At 35.9% G+C, this 17,373-nt stretch overlaps 1 protein-coding gene across 1 annotated transcript; it reads left to right on the top strand.

The window, feature by feature from the left end:
- The first annotated feature begins 10,931 nt into the window (after positions 1-10,931).
- On the top strand, positions 10,932-15,399 carry LOC126802349 (serine/threonine-protein kinase SRK2I). Its single transcript, XM_050530297.1, has 9 exons — positions 10,932-11,406; positions 11,853-11,927; positions 12,022-12,123; positions 12,201-12,254; positions 12,350-12,442; positions 12,880-12,972; positions 13,821-13,925; positions 14,011-14,109; positions 14,868-15,399. Exons 1-9 carry the CDS (start codon positions 11,230-11,232, stop codon positions 15,153-15,155), a joined length of 1,086 nt encoding a protein of 361 aa, XP_050386254.1. The 5' UTR covers positions 10,932-11,229; the 3' UTR covers positions 15,156-15,399.
- Positions 15,400-17,373: the final 1,974 nt, after the last annotated feature.

Genomic DNA, 17,373 nt, shown 5'->3' with positions numbered 1-17,373 from the left:
TCGGGTCGTCGCGTCTGAGTCGACTCGGGATGTGTCGGCTCGGGTGAGTCGGGGGCGAGTTGAGGAAGAGATGGGGAGAATCTTTTGGAATCCGTACTCTTCACGCGGCGAAAATGCAATTAATTGTGTTTTTTTTACTTTCGGTATTTTTTTTCTCGGGGGCTTGGTCAAGAAGGAAGATTCGTTAGTGGGTGAAAACAAAATTACGTAATGTCTGGAAAGGGAACACACTAGTTGACCTTCATGTAGGGGCACTTTGGTAATTCAAAGTGGTAAAATACAACCATGTTTAATTCAATTTTTCTATTGCATTTTTGGGCAATCTGATTGGTTTTGTGGGTTTCATATGATGTTAATGATGTTAATAAGAAATTCTATTCACAATGTTTACACATACGTTATAATTTTAATCATTCATATGTTTAGATGATTACCATACATCTTTATCTGTCACGATGTGTAGTGAATTTGCACGTCATGTATCGGATGTTCTCTTGATACCTATTGAGAAATGTTTATATGTTACTGTAGTACCAAGTTACAATATCTAGTGGTTCTCTTTACCCGATGGTCCTCCTTACTTGCTATATTTCGACACGTGAAGTTATTACACCAAAATTATAATTTAACATATTTTTATTATTTGTGAAATGACTTTAATGAGTATTAATGATTTTGAATTAAGATTTCGGGTTAAGAGTTTAGAGTTTAGGGTTTATGGTTTATGATTTACGGTTTAGGGTGTAGGGTTTTGGAGTTTAGAGTATTAGAGTATATGATTTTAGAAAGAAACCCAAAATAGCTTAAATATAATTCTCTTTACGCCGTTGTTGTAGTGATCGTAATCATAAATATATGATAGATTTGAATGGCACAATAATTATTTTCGGATTTTTCACAATTAATTCTTAGAAAGAAAATGAAATAATTATGATTGTTTCCTGATTGAAATGATTTGGTCCCTCCTAAGTGCATTGTTGTACACAAGTCGATATCAACACTTTCGTCTTCGACCCCTTGAGCTACTGGGGTATAACTTTCCGAGTTATGTGCTAGTGTTTCCAATTCGGTACATTTTTTTTGTCGGAAAGCATGTTGTTTAAACCCTGAAAGTAGTTGGCACGATATAATATGTTCATTTGAAATATCTAAACTCTGTGCCTCTATGACATACCAATTTGGTAGCCTATTTCTCTATGTAATGAAATTCTCAATAACCCAACAGAAGAGAAACAAAATTCTTCCTCGATCAATAGCTACTTGGAGTTGGCGGTCAAGACTCAAGATCACGTTGGACCGTTGAAAGCCCCAGCGCGTAAGACCGGCCTCTACTATCTGGACCTTTTCCAGCTGAAAACTAGTTTTCATTTTTCACCAAAACCATGGTAATTTTTCGTTCCAGTTTTACTCTCGTGTGAATATCACATGATTCCTTTCTCTTGTTTCTATTTTCTACTAGAACGGTAGCTAGGTTAGGTGGGGGCATTTTTCTTGGATTACTAATTGGTGGCGTGTCAAATCGGATCGCGGCCGACAGCAAACACATCCGGTAGCGACCATTCAATATCCAACAATAGAGTTATTGACGTTTTTTCTAGCTTGTTCATATACAATGTGCACTATTCAAACTTCAAAGGATCTAGAATATCTTCCATTGTGATTCGCTTGAACACTAACCATAATGTAGTTAAAAGTGATAAATATGTATATTAAACACTTCATAGTAATCTTGTTTTGCAAGGATTTGGACCAAAATTTTGCGTGGTTTAGTGAGTCGTCCAATTGTGAGTTTCTAGTTTAATACCGTGATGTTATTCACCCGATTTTTTTTAAAAACAATTAACATGACAAGTCATTCAATTAAAATAAAGACAAAATTAAAATATATTAGCAATAAATATAATCTCATTTGCCTTAGTTAGATTATCTCCAATCGTTTATTCATATTTTCTATAAAATAAAGAAGTAAATTCTAAATGGTAGATTATAAAAAAGTCACATTAGATAGACCTAATTATTAAAAAAAATCACCAACTGTTTGTAAATTATAAAAAAAGTCATTGTTTCAAAACTCTAAAAGCATTGCCCCTGAATTTCCATAAATTTATGATTTGCCACTGTTCCCCCTATAACACCAAGCGCTGACAAAAAAAGAAGAAGCAAAATGCAAAAACACTCCTCTCAAATCTCGTCATCTCCATCCTCTGCAAGCTTAGCTTCATACCGATCTCATCAAATTCGTGGTGTTGTGTTCTTCTCCGTCTCTGATTTAGCTCAACTCATTTACAATTAGTGACACCAACCAGTGATTTCCTCCATCCTTATTGCGCCATCAAGAGGCCTGACGCCGGCGACAGCGGGGACTGGGGGTCGTCATGCCCAACCAGAAGCAGCAACTACGATCTCAAGGCAGTGACGATCTAGAGCGGCGGCGAGGAGGAGGAGGAGAGGATAGGATGGCATCGAGCAGCTGCACTGCCTCCACAGAGCAGTTAATGGTGGATATCTTGCAGAAGAAAAGGGATATCGATGATGATAAGGTCGAAGAGGTAGAACCACAGGACATTGACTCCACAGTAGGTGCCGAGCTCGAGGGCTCTCTCGACATGGAATCGATTAGGGAAGAGTCATTGTCGCGTCGTGTTGATATGTGTTGCCGGCAATCATCACTCTTTTCCGATAGGTAGAGATGTGGGTGCCCACATCAATTTTGTTCAAATTCAAAATTTCAACCCCATTACCACCTATCACACTACTAGTTACACCACTTATCACATTATTAGCTATACTAAACCCTAACACATAAGAAATTCAAATTACAACCCATTCGCCACCTATCACACTACTAGCTACACCACTTGTCACATTACTAGCTATACTAAACTCTAACACTGAAGAAATTCAAATTTCAACCCCTTCACCACCTATCACACTACTAGCTACACTAAATTTTTTTATGTGACATGTAGTGTGACTATTAGTGTGACATGTAGTGTAGCTAATTAGTTTTCTAATCACATATGTATTGTGAACTAGTGTGACTCCCCATGTGTGTCTAATGGTATGATTATCAGTGTGACTACCGGGTGTGACCCTTAGTGTGGCTATTAGTGTGCTTACGAGTGTAACATTTTGTGTGACTCCTAGTGTGACAACGTCAATGTTGATATTTGGATTGTATGAGTTAATTTGAGCATTTAAAGATCACATAACATCTACAAAATGTTTGTTATTTTTAGTCATTCTTCTTCTTCTTCTCTTTCTTATCACAATATAGTAACACTACCATATACACTGGTAGTCACACTACCAAATACACGAATAGTCATACTACCAGATATAATGACAGTCACAATGTCATTATTGTAACAGCCAGTGTGACTAGTGTTGCGACCGGTGGTGTGACTGTAAGTGTGATTTGCAGTGGACAACATTATAACTACCAATGTGACTCATAGTGTGACACATGGTGTGACAATCACATTACCAGTCACAATGCCAGTCACATTAATATTTGTAATGGCAGTCATACTACCAGTCACAAGTGCAGTCACACTACCAGTCACAATGTCGACATTGTAACTACCAATGTGACTAGTAGTGTGACACCTGATGTGACTATATTCGCTGGGTACAAAGAGAAATTTGTAAATCCGTGAAATTATGTCAAAATTCAAAGGAGATCGGTATGATTATGCTCAGAATGAAGCGAATAGCTATAATTAAGAAGCCTTAGACTCTGATTTCGCCGAAAAAGCTTGGAGCACTGTCATGAACGACGACAATCCATTTTGAGGGTTTTTTCACCTTATACGGTGGTCAATTCGGAGTGGGTATGATATCAAATGAAATATGGGGAAAAGATCTTTCCAATGATACCAACCACGCTCAAATCCATCGCCAGATATAAAAGTTATGGTTGAAATTAGAAGAATAAGGAAAAAGAAGAAGAGAAAGAGTGAGAAATGACAAAACAATCAGCAAAATATTAAAAAGTGACTTTTTTCTAATTTTTTTTAAAGCTTGTTGATGTTTCTCTAATTTTCAATTGAATGAGATGATCAACTTATAATTAGATTTTCTTCTTTAACCTTTTTATAATTTAAGATTTATTTTGGTACTAAATAATAATTTCCCAATTTCAAAATCTCCCAAAATTTTATGTTCAAATTCTAATAGTTTTTCATTTTGTTGATTTCTGCATTTATTATAAATGAATAAAATATTATATATTCTTTTTATAACCATATATTATTTTATATTTTTAATTTACTAATGTGGAATAAATTATTCAAAAATTTTGATTATTTTAATTGGTTGTTATTGAAACTTGAGTTATTGAAAAAAATATAACATTTACTATTTGGTTATGCAAAACTTTAGTCAAATCCATAAATATAGAGATTCATCCATTTCTCTATTTTGAAAAATGAGAAGAAGAAGTTGTTCAAAATTGGGCAATTTTTATCTAAAATCATATTTTTCTCTAAAATTCTGAATTTTGTAGAGATGCTCTCATTAACGTATACACATAGGGTTTACAATTGAAGATAATCGTTTTGAACGTGAAGATTGATAAAATCTTCGCTTGTGGTATGAAAACGTGATGCACGACGCTACACACACTGCAATGTCATAAGATTCAAGAACTAACCTATATGCGTGAAAATGAAGCACCATTAATCCAGAACGGTCTTCATGTGAGAGATTCCTTCAAGCGAAAGGAGACATTTCTTTTTCAAGACTGTTGGTGCCCTCATCCATCCATCATGGCCTCACCTGCACCACTGACCAAAACTCCATCACCACCAACCATCCAATGCCACGTGGGTGTCTTACATTATTATCACCCAGCGGTGAGATTCCTCTCTCGTCCATTACAGTACGTATAATCTCGGATTCCAGAATTTAATGGCTCGGAAATCCCGCTCAGGTAAATCGCGGGATTCCTCCTGTAAAGATTCTCTCCACTCTGCGGCCGAAACGTGCCCCCAGCATCAAGTAGCACAAGAACACTGAAAATAAGGATAAATAGACTGCGATTCTCATTTTTGTTTTTGTTTTGTTTTTTTCTCTCTGGCAAAAGATGCCCTTTATTTGCAACCATCCATGGTGTGGTTACTAATTGTCTGTACAATTCCTTGTTGTATTCTTTGGCTGCTGTGTTTTTGGATAAACAAGAGGCCATATGATTCATCGAGAGAGTTGGATGTGATTCATCTAATTACTTACATGATTTTTGGGCATTTGATTCACACGGTCACGAAGAGTATACGAATTCGTACTAATAAATTTGATTAATTCTGTTTAGTTAAACGTTGTGTTATTGCACGGAACATGCTTTAATACTAATAGTTCTATGCACTCTGTGTGCTTGTGAATAAGTAGTAATGGTTATGGAATGCTGAAAATTCTATTCGTTAATTTAATGATAAAATACTGGTCACTTCTCACAGTTTTACACTTTACAGTTTACTCTTTTAAGTTTCAATTTCAATTGATTACTCCTTATACTTTTCAAATTCGAGCAATCTGATATTTCTGTCATCTTTCCATCTAATTTAGGTGTTAAGTCCATCTAATTTATGTTTGCCAAAAAAAAAAAGTTAACACTCAAATTAGATGGAAAGATGACAGAATGACTAGATTACTCGAATTTGGAAAGTATAAGGAGTAATTAGTCGGATTTGAAACTTGAATGAATAAACTGTCGAGTTTGTGATAATTTAAGAAGTGACTAGTATTTTATTTTTAATTTAAGTAGTTTTATAAGTTAGTTCTCTTCTTAGGCGAATGTAGATTAATCAAGTGCATCTAAGTATAAATGCTTTTCTTTATGAATATTTTGACGGTATATTTGACAACATGAAAAAGATTTTCAAAGGACGAAAGCTTGATCATTGATATTGTTCTACATAGTGAAGCACATTTGAACCGAACGTACAAAAGAAGAGATAGCCCACTTTCAAAAGCTAGAAAAATAAAGAAGTTTTAGTAAACATGTGCAATATTAATTGATTTTGATTGGGTTTTTGAATGAACAAGAGAGTCGGATAAAATTTTACCTTAACTAGCTCATTTTTGGCATCCTAATAATAGTTTTGCTAGCTCATATATCGCAGAGTTCGAATATGAATTTATATACGGTATGGAATGTGGTTCTCACTAAAATGTATATGTAATTGTGAGATTCTAATTTCTGTTAGTTCAAATTAAGATAGATTCATTAGTTGTCGTTTTATCATTAACAAATCATTAGTTGTCGTTTTAACATTAACAAATTACTAATAAGTATTAGATAGTAATTTGGTTTATAAAAAACTTACTTATTAATTTGATATAGCAAATTAGAACCAAAAGTTACAAATAAGAACAACATAATGACAAACTTTCACGTGTCATATGATTTGTTTACTTTTTTATCATTCTTTAGCACATCAAATTTAAGAGAATTCAAAATTCATTATCACTACCACATATCACTTATACATGTGTACTAGTACTATCAACTAAGAGGTTACCTGCTACTGTCGACTGAGAAACTAGCTGCTACTGTCGATTATGAAACTAACTGCTGCTGCCGATTTAAAATGTGCTACTATCGGCTGAGAAGCTAAATGATACTGTCAACAATGAATGTAGCTGTTATTGTCGACTTAAATCCTAACTGCTACTGTGGTTTTTTGGTGAGCAAAAATTTAAAATTTCAAAATTTCTCAAAAAATATGCAATATGGTACTTAAATGAAAACCCTTAACGTAAGTACAAACTTTATATATTTACTCACCTCCAAATTCCCGGTGGTTTGGTCGGAAAACTTAAATTTACTGAAAACTTAAACTTATATTTACGCAGCTTGATAATTTTCGCGAAAGTAATGGTATTTTAAACATTTTTGTATTAATTACTTATCAGTTTTGGTCAACTTATTTTTGGGTTGGAGCTTATATCCTAATTTGTATAAAAAATATGGAATGTGAGTTTTTAGTTAATTCAAATATTGTCTCGTAATACTAAGTAATTTTCTACTTTATTATTGTGTTTTTGCAAATCAAGTATATATGCCTATTCTTTTGGATTTTGTAATGGTCTAATATATACCATATACGGATATACCACACAATCAGTTTGAAACGATTTACAAAGCACGAAAAAGTTAAGATCATTCTAAAAGGCTCTCAAGCGATGGCGCATTTGAACCCCTAAATTACATGATTGTTAGATACTCTAACTTTCCGAGACCATATCATATGTCAAAGAGAAGAAAAGTTTGTTAAAAAAATGTATTTGAGGTGGATAAAACGAGACTTAAATTCCTACACTCATCGTGTAGGAAATGTTTTTCTTCAAAAATATGGAAGTAGTGGAGATAGGGAGTGAGGATATGGAAGTTATATGCGGTGGCTTATTTTCTTTTTATTTACATTTTTATTTTGTTAATTACAGTTACATTCTTCATATATTAATAATTTCTTTAAATTAACATATAATGTAGGGTTATTTATGTAATTTCACTGACATTTTAGTTGACAAAACTTATTTGGATTATTAATAATATAAATATATAGTACTGATATACAAATTATGAACCAAGTTATCGATGTGCACACGCTAGATCGTATAAATATGTATGGAACTTAAGCCAAAGCAATATCTCTAGAATGAATGGATCATAATCAAACGGGTGGCCGCATACGAGCATTTCTTGTGCAAAATGCTCTTTTATTTGGTTTGGTTTTTCTCCCTTCACATTATGATGGCCTCTTGTCTACCAATTTGCTTCTAATAAGGGCAATAAAAAAGGGATTGCAAAGGGAAAAACACAAAAACAAAAACGCCGTCTGTGGGAATCGTACCCACGACCACGTGAGTTAAGACGGCTAAATGCTTAAATTTGTCTCCAAAACTTGGTACCAAAAATTTTCTTGAAGTATAATGCTTCCGTGAGTTCTGTCTCATGAGTCATGACTTGCAGGATTGCAATATGTCGTGACTTGAGTCTTAAGAATGTGACCATATACGTCGCACTCTGACATGACAATGTTATATTTTGCTCGCTTTGCTGTTATTGATCTGGGTTTATAAAACGCAGGAACGTCGACTGATGTGTTGATTATAAATTAAAGGATATTGCAATTAATAAGTTTATGGTTTATGCTCTTAAGATTGTCTGGTATAAACCAAATATTTGTCTTTGTTACTCAATTCTCATGAGATTGCCTTGACAATGGACATGATTTATTGGGCCTAATCTGTATGCTTATGCAAAACAGATTCAAAATCAATTCGAGAGTTCTCGCGTTGATTAATCCAATTATGCTCTAATGATTTGGTTTGTTAGTTCATTCCAGATCGAGCACTGAACTTTTGGGCTATAGTGCTTTGCTTTTGAATCCCAGCTCAACCCAAAAGGAAAAGGAAATATATCTTTGTTGCAATAATTGCGCCCAAAGGGATGATTACACTTTTTTAAGTTTGTAGGTTGACAACTTGTATGCCCAAACAAAATTTATAGATAAATAATTGGATTATACAAAAAAAAAACTCTCAATGCAACAAGTCCTGAAATCTAAGAGCGTTAGAAACTATAATGACAAAAAGAAGAAGATAAAATAAAGAATGCAGTCCTAAAAAACCATGAAATGAATGCTCTAACTTAGCTTCACTCCAAACATTACTTGACGAGACAAATATAAAGTGGCTGAAAATTCCTTAATGTCTTTGAATTTGATCTTCAAACTCCACATATAGAACCGTTTTTTCTAACAATATTCAATCTCCTTAATGTCTTAAAGTGACTTATAGATTATAATATTTTTCCTTCTATATGTCATAAAATTTGGGAGACATGACATCATAATATAACATTAGACTTAATGCTTTTTTCCTTCCCTTAAAAGAAATTTGCTTACACTACCCAACTTCTCGCCAAGACCACTCCATAAAAACAAAGCAAACCTTAGCATACTCAACTCTTACATGAGAACTATCTATCGCTCATACCGTCTTAATTTGTTATTGTAATTATTGCGTTCCGATTTAATATTCTCTGCAAATAAGTAAAACCTATACATATCGAAAAAACCTATACACCAATTATGTATCGTCCTTGGGGTTCGACAAGATAGATGAGCTAGGTACTTTTATCTACATTAGTGCATCATCCCATAGCTTGACAACGAGAGTAACATAGGACTTTAACATCTTCCTCCTCACTCATCGCACACAATCGCCCATAAAGTCACACACCATTATCATTTTGCTTCCTCAAATTACTTTAACCTTATGCTGCTCTATCTATCCCTCGTGGTACAACAGTCCAAAATGCAGGTACGAACCAGAAAAGGGGGACTTTAAAGCCTCAGGGGAGCAGATAAGAAGAAAGCTGCTTCACGGTAGAGGTTCTATGAATCGAATAATTCACTCCTTGGTGCATCGAAAGGACATGAACTTCCCTAGTAATCCTCTACTTGTATGACATAAGCTATGTGTTATAGCGAAATTTCGGCGAACCGATGAAGCATTCCGTCACTTGTAAATCACGAACGCACGGTATCACGGGGTGAAGACCGGATGGCCGGCCGGTTTTCAACTCTCTGATGCCTAAGTCAGCTATAAAGATTTAACATATAGTGTTAGGTAAGAGAATGTGGGAGTAAATGCTTATCTTGTTTGTGGAGAGAAAATGTCTATTTATAGAGCTAAATATGGTGTGGTCACTAAAATTATCAAACTGTCTCTATATGCCTAATAATGCGTGTAGTAGGTCTTTGGGCCTAATCAGACTCAAAGTAATGAAGTATGGCTCTGAGAGCTAAGTTACGACGAGTGATCTCGATGTTTAACCCCGTAAATGGCATGATGTTTACACTATGTCAATTACAAGTTTACAACAAAAGATGTGGTAAGAACGTAGACTTGAGTACGTTTTCCATATTACTAAGAAATTATGAGAAAAGTTATAAAGAAGTTCATGCAACAATTGCGTAACTTGTACGAGATTTAATGACTGTTTATGAGCATATGCTGATAATGATTTGAGATATTCTTAGCTTATGATGTAATGATGTTTTAGGCATTGCGGTGTTCTCAGCTTTATGAGAATATGAGATACAAGTTGAAGCATTAGGTGGATTGGTGGAAAACCCAAACAAATGAATGCTTGATGATCCATCAAATATCAATCTCACCATTGTATGAATGAATTTAATGGGTCGTATAACTTATAGCCATATAGTGTTACATAACATGTGTGATTCTATAGTTTCACCATTCATAGTTGAATTCTCCTAACTCGCGGCCCTCCTAGAGTTAATTAATTTGGTGTACCCCAAAAGGCCAAAACCTTTCTCAGCACATCACATCCTTCCTTATTAATATACGAATTGTGTGTATGAGTCAAGAAGGCACATCCAACACGCCCATTCTCGAGCTACGAAATTAGCAACAACGCATGAGCAACCTTTTCTTCTGTCATAAACAATGTAATTTTCTTGGGAGCTGTGGTAAGCAAGTTTTGGAGTTGACATTAAGAAGCTGCCTAACCAATCAAGTGCGATAGATTGATTCCACTGAATATTCCTTCATCCTGCACTTACCGTACGTGCAGAGGATAACCCACCCTTCAAGTCGTCAATTGTCTCTCTCTCACGACTCAACACCATCCGTCCGATCCTCTCATACACTCCTCCAAACCCCACATCACCCCACACCCACTTTCCCCCACTGTCCAACCCAGGGGCAACATCGTCATTCCCTCCCGCAACCGAGCCAATCAAAATCGACAAAACCAGACTTGAAAGCAGCCGCCAGGAAACGGAGGGAAGCCATACACTGTGCTGCTGACAGCAACCAACCAACCAGCCAGCTCCTCCCCCACCCTTAAAACGACGTCGTCGTCCCCTTCCACACCACGTGAAACTACGCCGCTTCTTTTGTCTCTCTCCCTCCCCCTCCCAACCTCGCGCAGTAGATAATGTAATTTCCCTTTCTCTTCTCCTCCCCACAGCAACAATAATATCAGTCCGCACCATTCCAATCCCAATCTCTCCGATCGCTAAACAACCTAACAACCCTTGTCTTGTCTTGTCTGATCGAACTCGAGATCTGTTGTGTCCGTGTTAACGTAAGTTCCACTCGACTGAGCTGACGCTGCTTTGTGGATTTTACGGCCCGGATTTTGCGGCGATTAATGTGATTTGAGGTTTGTCGGGTTATTGGTCGGTGGAAATGGATCGGGCGGCGGTGAAGGTGGGGCCGGCGATGGACATGCCGATCATGCACGACAGCGACAGGTACGACTTCGTGAGGGACATCGGCTCCGGGAACTTCGGGGTGGCGAGGCTGATGACGGACAAGCAGACCAAGGAGCTCGTCGCCGTCAAGTACATCGAGCGGGGCAACAAGGTCAGTTTCGTGATTTTGCGAATCTGTAGTGAAGGAGAGGGAGGGGGAGAGGGGAGTTTGTGTAAAATTGTAACTGAATTTTTTGGGAGCATCCATTTATGGAAATTACAGTTGAGGCTTTTTCGGTTGGGTGATGTTGTGAATTGTCATGCCTTTTCCTTTGGGTTTCTATTTTTAGCATTTTGATCGGTTTTAGGGTTGTTACCTCTTTTGTCTTTATTACCCGCATATATTTGTTTGGGGTAAGTTGTATAATTCCGTACGGTGGACTACGGGAAATCAACAATTTGAGTTTTAGTGTTATATGATTAGCTGATTATATGGTTAGTCTGTAGTGCATTACTAAAATTGGAATTGATTTTTACTGATTGGTAAAGAGGTTTGTGTGAGTGGAGTGATATTTTGGGAGCAGTTTGGTTTTGACTGTGGTGATGGGTGTCTTGCAGATTGATGAGAATGTTCAAAGAGAGATAATTAATCACAGGTCATTGAGGCACCCCAACATTGTTAGGTTCAAAGAGGTTAGTGTGCTTTTCCTTGATGGTAAAGATTTTGGTTTTCGTTTGAGGTAGGGTAATTGGCTGCTGATGTGGTTTGAATTGGACTGATATACAGGTTATTCTGACTCCTACACATCTGGCCATTGTAATGGAGTATGCTTCTGGTGGCGAGCTTTTTGAGCGGATATGCAATGCAGGGCGCTTCAGTGAGGATGAGGTCTTTATTTGTTTACTGTCTCTAATTGGTTTGTTTTTGTTTTTCTTTGCTGATATGTGTTGTTTGTTTTTGTTTAGGCTCGCTTCTTTTTCCAACAACTCATATCTGGGGTCAGTTACTGTCATGCAATGGTATGTGAAGTTTCTTTTTGGCTAATCTAGCCATTATATGTTCTCCGCTGGAATTGGGGTGGCAACTTACGTAGATTTTTTTTTTCTTGATGAAGCAAGTATGTCACCGGGACTTGAAGTTGGAAAACACTTTGTTGGATGGAAGTCCAGCTCCTCGCTTAAAAATATGTGATTTTGGGTATTCAAAGGTATCATTCTTTGTTTTCTATTATTCACTTCTCTCCTTTTCTGTTGGACAATCTCTTTGTTACTTATCTGGTGTATACTTTGTGTTCACATTTTTGATAGATGAGAAGGAAGCTCAGGTCTAGATGAACTTCTGATAGAACACTTGTTTCTATATCAGTTGCATTTGAATCACTTTAGCTAATTCAAGCCAGTCTAGCAATGGTTTTCTTGTTAGAAATTTACAGCCTACCTGATACCTATCTCATCGTGTTTGTGCATGCACATTGATGAGCATCCTATTTTAAACTAATCTTATTTTTTTCAGTGAGACATATGTATTGTTCTGCTGTAGCAACCATACATACAATCATACTTGAATTATTAATTCAGCTTTACCATTTGTATGCATTTGTTGGATTGTTACCTTTTATGTTTCTGATAATTAGTATTTTGTCAGTCTTCAGTACTTCATTCACAACCAAAATCAACAGTAGGAACCCCCGCATACATTGCTCCAGAAGTATTGCTGAGGCAAGAGTATGATGGAAAGGTATGAATTTTGTAGTTTTGAATTATTCTTTTATTTTATTGCCTGGGTTGTTTGAACCAAGAATTTCTTTGATTATTTGCTAGCATTCTGTTCTGGAGTAGCCTATGAAGCTATAATTCCATGCTTTCAATTCCCATTGAATTTTAGACTAGTTTAAAACTTCGAAGGGCAATCTATAGAGAGCTGCATATTTTAAAATCTGATATATTCTCCCACAATTTAAGCACTTCTATTAACTTCAAATACGACCCTAGCATGTGACAAATTATAGGTTGAAGTCTCTTCGTATTTGATTATTGTTCCAAGGTTACTTATGTACATGGCAACCCAATTGGCTAATCACTATTGATGGCTTGTACAAGTTTATACTGCAAATGAGTGTTTAATTGTCGGAAAAAAACCAATGACCTTGACTTTTGTCTAGTAAATATGGAGTCCTGGGTTAGGGCATCTAGTGTAGTTCTCTTTTTGCCCTTCTTCATAAAGTAGCAGCTCTATGAATCAAAAACAGTGATCGCATTTGTTTGCGGAACATGTTTTACCATTGCACTTGACAATTAAATCTCCTAAAAGTGACTCTGATGTTGATGTTAATGTTATATGGGGAGTAATAAACATAGTTTTCATTCAAAATGATATTGGATGGTTCTTCCTGCATTTCATCTGTGCTTCTACAATCTGCATCTGGTTGACTGGATGAATCATGTAATAGTACCGCCATCATTTTGAGTCCAGATCTTGTATGTCATATTCATTGAAATCATTCATTTTATCTTCTTAACATATGTATAAAGTTGAAGTTTTATATGAATCCAACTAATGTAGTTTCTATTGTGTTTCAATGTCAGACTGCAGATGTATGGTCTTGTGGGGTAACTTTATATGTGATGTTGATGGGATCATATCCTTTTGAGGATCCTGATGAACCAAAGGACTTCCGCAAAACTATACAAGTATGTCATCTGGCCTTATCACCACATAATGTTTCTTCATGTAGAATGTATGACTCAAGATAAATCATCCGCTGTCTCTTTGCAGAGAATTCTCAGTGTTCAGTATGCCATTCCAGAATCCGTTCCATTATCTCGTGAATGTCTTGAATTGATAGCAAGAATCTTCGTCCCAGATCCTGCTGCGGTTAGTTGATTTTCTCTTTTGCTATACGGATTCAGATAACAGTTACTTTTCCTTGAATTAGTACCCATGTTTAGAAAAAAATACCTGGTTTTCAGAATTTTGCTGTTGTTGAAGCAAAATATGTTTCAGACGTTGTCTGAATATATTTATTCTTTGTAATCATATTCCTTTAAATTTGAACTCACCTAATTTATGAAAAATAATCCGTTCTTTTCAATAGTGCCGGTGGTCATAGAAAGTACAGTACACTGTTCAAGTTTATTATTATTATTTTTTAAGGAAAGACTTGCATACTTCAAGTTTTTGGTTTCTGATCATATAGAGTTTTAAGGTCATCACAAGGTCAAGGACAGTTGTCTTAACCACCCTCAAGGGATATAAAAAACTTTTTTTTTTTTTCACTTTGGAATCCCTTAAAGTAAACATGCGCAATGGATGGATGATTACATTAATCTGAACAGGCCCATATATGTTAGATTCATCAAGTTAGAATGCAAGTATTACTGTAGAAATTGTTATTTTTCTATTTTTCCGTTATTGAGCACTTAATGCCAGCATCAGTACTATTAGACTTGTTACAACATGAACATACTCCAGAAAATTAGACGCTCTACTGATTGCAGAGAATTATCTTGAAAGTTGTTGCTTCTCTTATGTTAATCTGCGAGGTCCAAAAGTAGAGAACTTAATGCTCTAGTTAATTTATTCCACGCTTTTTTTTTGTTCTTAATTGTGTCCATATTTTATGCTTGTATCAGAGAATCACCATTCCTGAAATAAAGAACCACCCATGGTTCTTGAAGAATATTCCCGCAGATTTGATGGATGAGATGACGATGGGCAATCATTTCGAAGAGCCTGATCAACCGATGCAAAGCATTGATACAATCATGCAAATAATTGCTGAGGCCACTATACCAGCTGTTGGAATCAATCCTAGCCCGTACATGAATGACAGTTTTGACATGGATGATGATATGGATGACTTAGATTCGGAATCTGAACTAGATGTTGATAGCAGTGGGGAAATAGTCTATGCTATCTAATAAAGGTTTGTGGATGTAGTCAGAAACAAAATCTACAGTTAAGTTTCTTTGTAAAAAACTAGAGAGAATCTGCAAGTGTATGGTAGATTAGCATTAATATTTCAATAGTAAAAACTGCTATGCTTCTATCATATGCGAGCTCCTTATGAAGTATCTCACTGTCATATAATCATAACATGTAGTTTTATACCTCCAATCATATGACTGGAATTTGATTTTAAAGCTATAGTGGTTTTATTCTGCAGATATTGATCACCATGTTGCATACTCTTCCGGACATTTTTGTTGAACCTTGACCTAAGTTTGGAATGGGTTATGTGATTTTTTTTCTTTCCCTTTTGCTACAAGAAATACGACAGCACAATAAAATCACAAATATTGCAATGTCTGTTTCAAGTGTGCTTGTTTTTCTGGTGTTGCTTAAGATTTGAAACTTCTTTAGGCAGGAACTGCAGAGTTCTTGAAAGCAGTCGACTATGCAGCAAGTTTAAGGTCCCAAGTTTAAACATTGGTTTGAAAGATTAATCGAGGCTGGCAAGTGGCAATAGTACCAGGACTGTGCAACGCCGCGGCCCTCAACCTTTCTATAAGCTTAGAATTTTCTCTTCATAAGAAACAGACAAGAAAAAGAGCATACAAGACCATAAAACACTCCGACAGGTGCCCTAATGGGAAGTGCAGAGAGAATTGCCATCACTAGTTCTTAAAAAATGAGATGAGGAAATGGGAAGTGGCTGTTTGCAGGAAAGGTCTATGATAAGTAGATAATGTCTGCGGATGTTGCTTGTATACTTATGTAATTTGTAGTAGCATGTCACTATGATGTTATCAAATTTTAGTGAACAGATAATTGAGAATTTAGGAGCTAAATTCAGGTAGAAAGCGCCAAATTGATAATGTGAAATCCAGTGGGGGTGTACGCGACATACGCCCGACTAAATGAAAAACAAATGGTAATTATTTAGTGATACAATATTAACGCCAAATTGATAATGTGAAATCCAGTGGGGGTGTACGCGACATACGCCCGACTAAATGAAAAATAATTACCATTATTTAGTGATACAATATTATTCATGGAAGAAGAAGAAGAAGAAGAACCAGTGGGGGTGTACGCGACATACGCCCGACTAAATGAAAAACAAATGGTAATTATTTAGTGATACAGTATTAATCATGGATGCGATCTTTGGTAATTATTTAGTGATACAGTATTAATCATGGATGCGATCTTATATGGAATCACTGATAGCTTACTAGAAGAAGAAGAAGAAGAAGAAGAAGAAGAAGAAGAAGAAGAAGAAGAAGAAGAAGAAGAAGAAGAAGAAGAAGAAGAAGAAGAAGAAGAAAGGCGGGCGTTTGTTGGGGAGTAAGAACAAAGTGCCCAAACCAAGTAAGAAGCCGGGCCTTTGGGCTCCACGGGTGAAGCTTTTCTCGGGGTCTATTGGCAAGAAGGCTAGCCCTAGCAAGGGCAATGAGGTTGCTTAGATCTCAGTGTCCCTTACCTAAGTTATGCGGGGGTGAATCTTTTTTATTTTACTTTGCATATTATTTGTTACACGTCAATTGAGGTTCTAAATGACGGTAGCATCTTTTATAGAGGTTTAATAGACTGCTCGGTTCATCATTGATAATTTAGGTTTATTTGTGCAATTTATAATGAATGTTACATGTCATAGGATTTATACTTATTCCGGGTGGCATTGTTACACCTATATTTTCTTAGATTAAGGACAACTTATGATGTACATGTCTTCTGGTTGGTTAATTGAACTATTTTATTTTAAAAAAACAAATGGAAAGAACATAATTAACAACTTAACAACCCTATTAGTGAAGGGAAGAAAATTTGCCGACCACCTTTTTTGACCACCTTCATGCACACTCACCTAGATGAAAGTCACATGTCTTTTTTACTGACTATAGTTATACCATAGTTAACTCTTAAATTTCTTAAATTAATTATTGATTTATTTTTATTATGTGTTATTAATTTATATAGATAACTATTATTATACCATAATTAATCTAGGACACATGATTTTGATCCAGGTGAGTGGGCATGAGGGTGGTTAAAAAAGCTAGTCGGCAAATTTGCTTCTATGAATTCTAACTCACAAGGAACTTAAATTTGTTGTGGGTTACACTTCATTAACAACCAAAATTCTTGGGATTCGTAAAGAATAAGGCTGCAGACTATAAGGACGTGTTCCTTGGT

The sequence above is a fragment of the Argentina anserina genome, chromosome 1 (assembly GCF_933775445.1).
Source record: "Argentina anserina chromosome 1, drPotAnse1.1, whole genome shotgun sequence".
Taxonomy (NCBI): domain Eukaryota; kingdom Viridiplantae; phylum Streptophyta; class Magnoliopsida; order Rosales; family Rosaceae; genus Argentina; species Argentina anserina.
This window is presented reverse-complemented; position numbering and strand designations above follow the sequence as displayed.

Coding starts and splice junctions, on each gene's coding strand:
- LOC126802349 (XM_050530297.1), top strand. CDS start 11,230: ATGGATCGGGCGGCGGTGAAGGTGGGGCCGGCGATGGACATGCCGATC. Junction 11,407..11,852: donor ACATCGAGCGGGGCAACAAG/GTCAGTTTCGTG, acceptor GGTGTCTTGCAG/ATTGATGAGAATGTTCAAAG. Junction 11,928..12,021: donor ACATTGTTAGGTTCAAAGAG/GTTAGTGTGCTT, acceptor ACTGATATACAG/GTTATTCTGACTCCTACACA.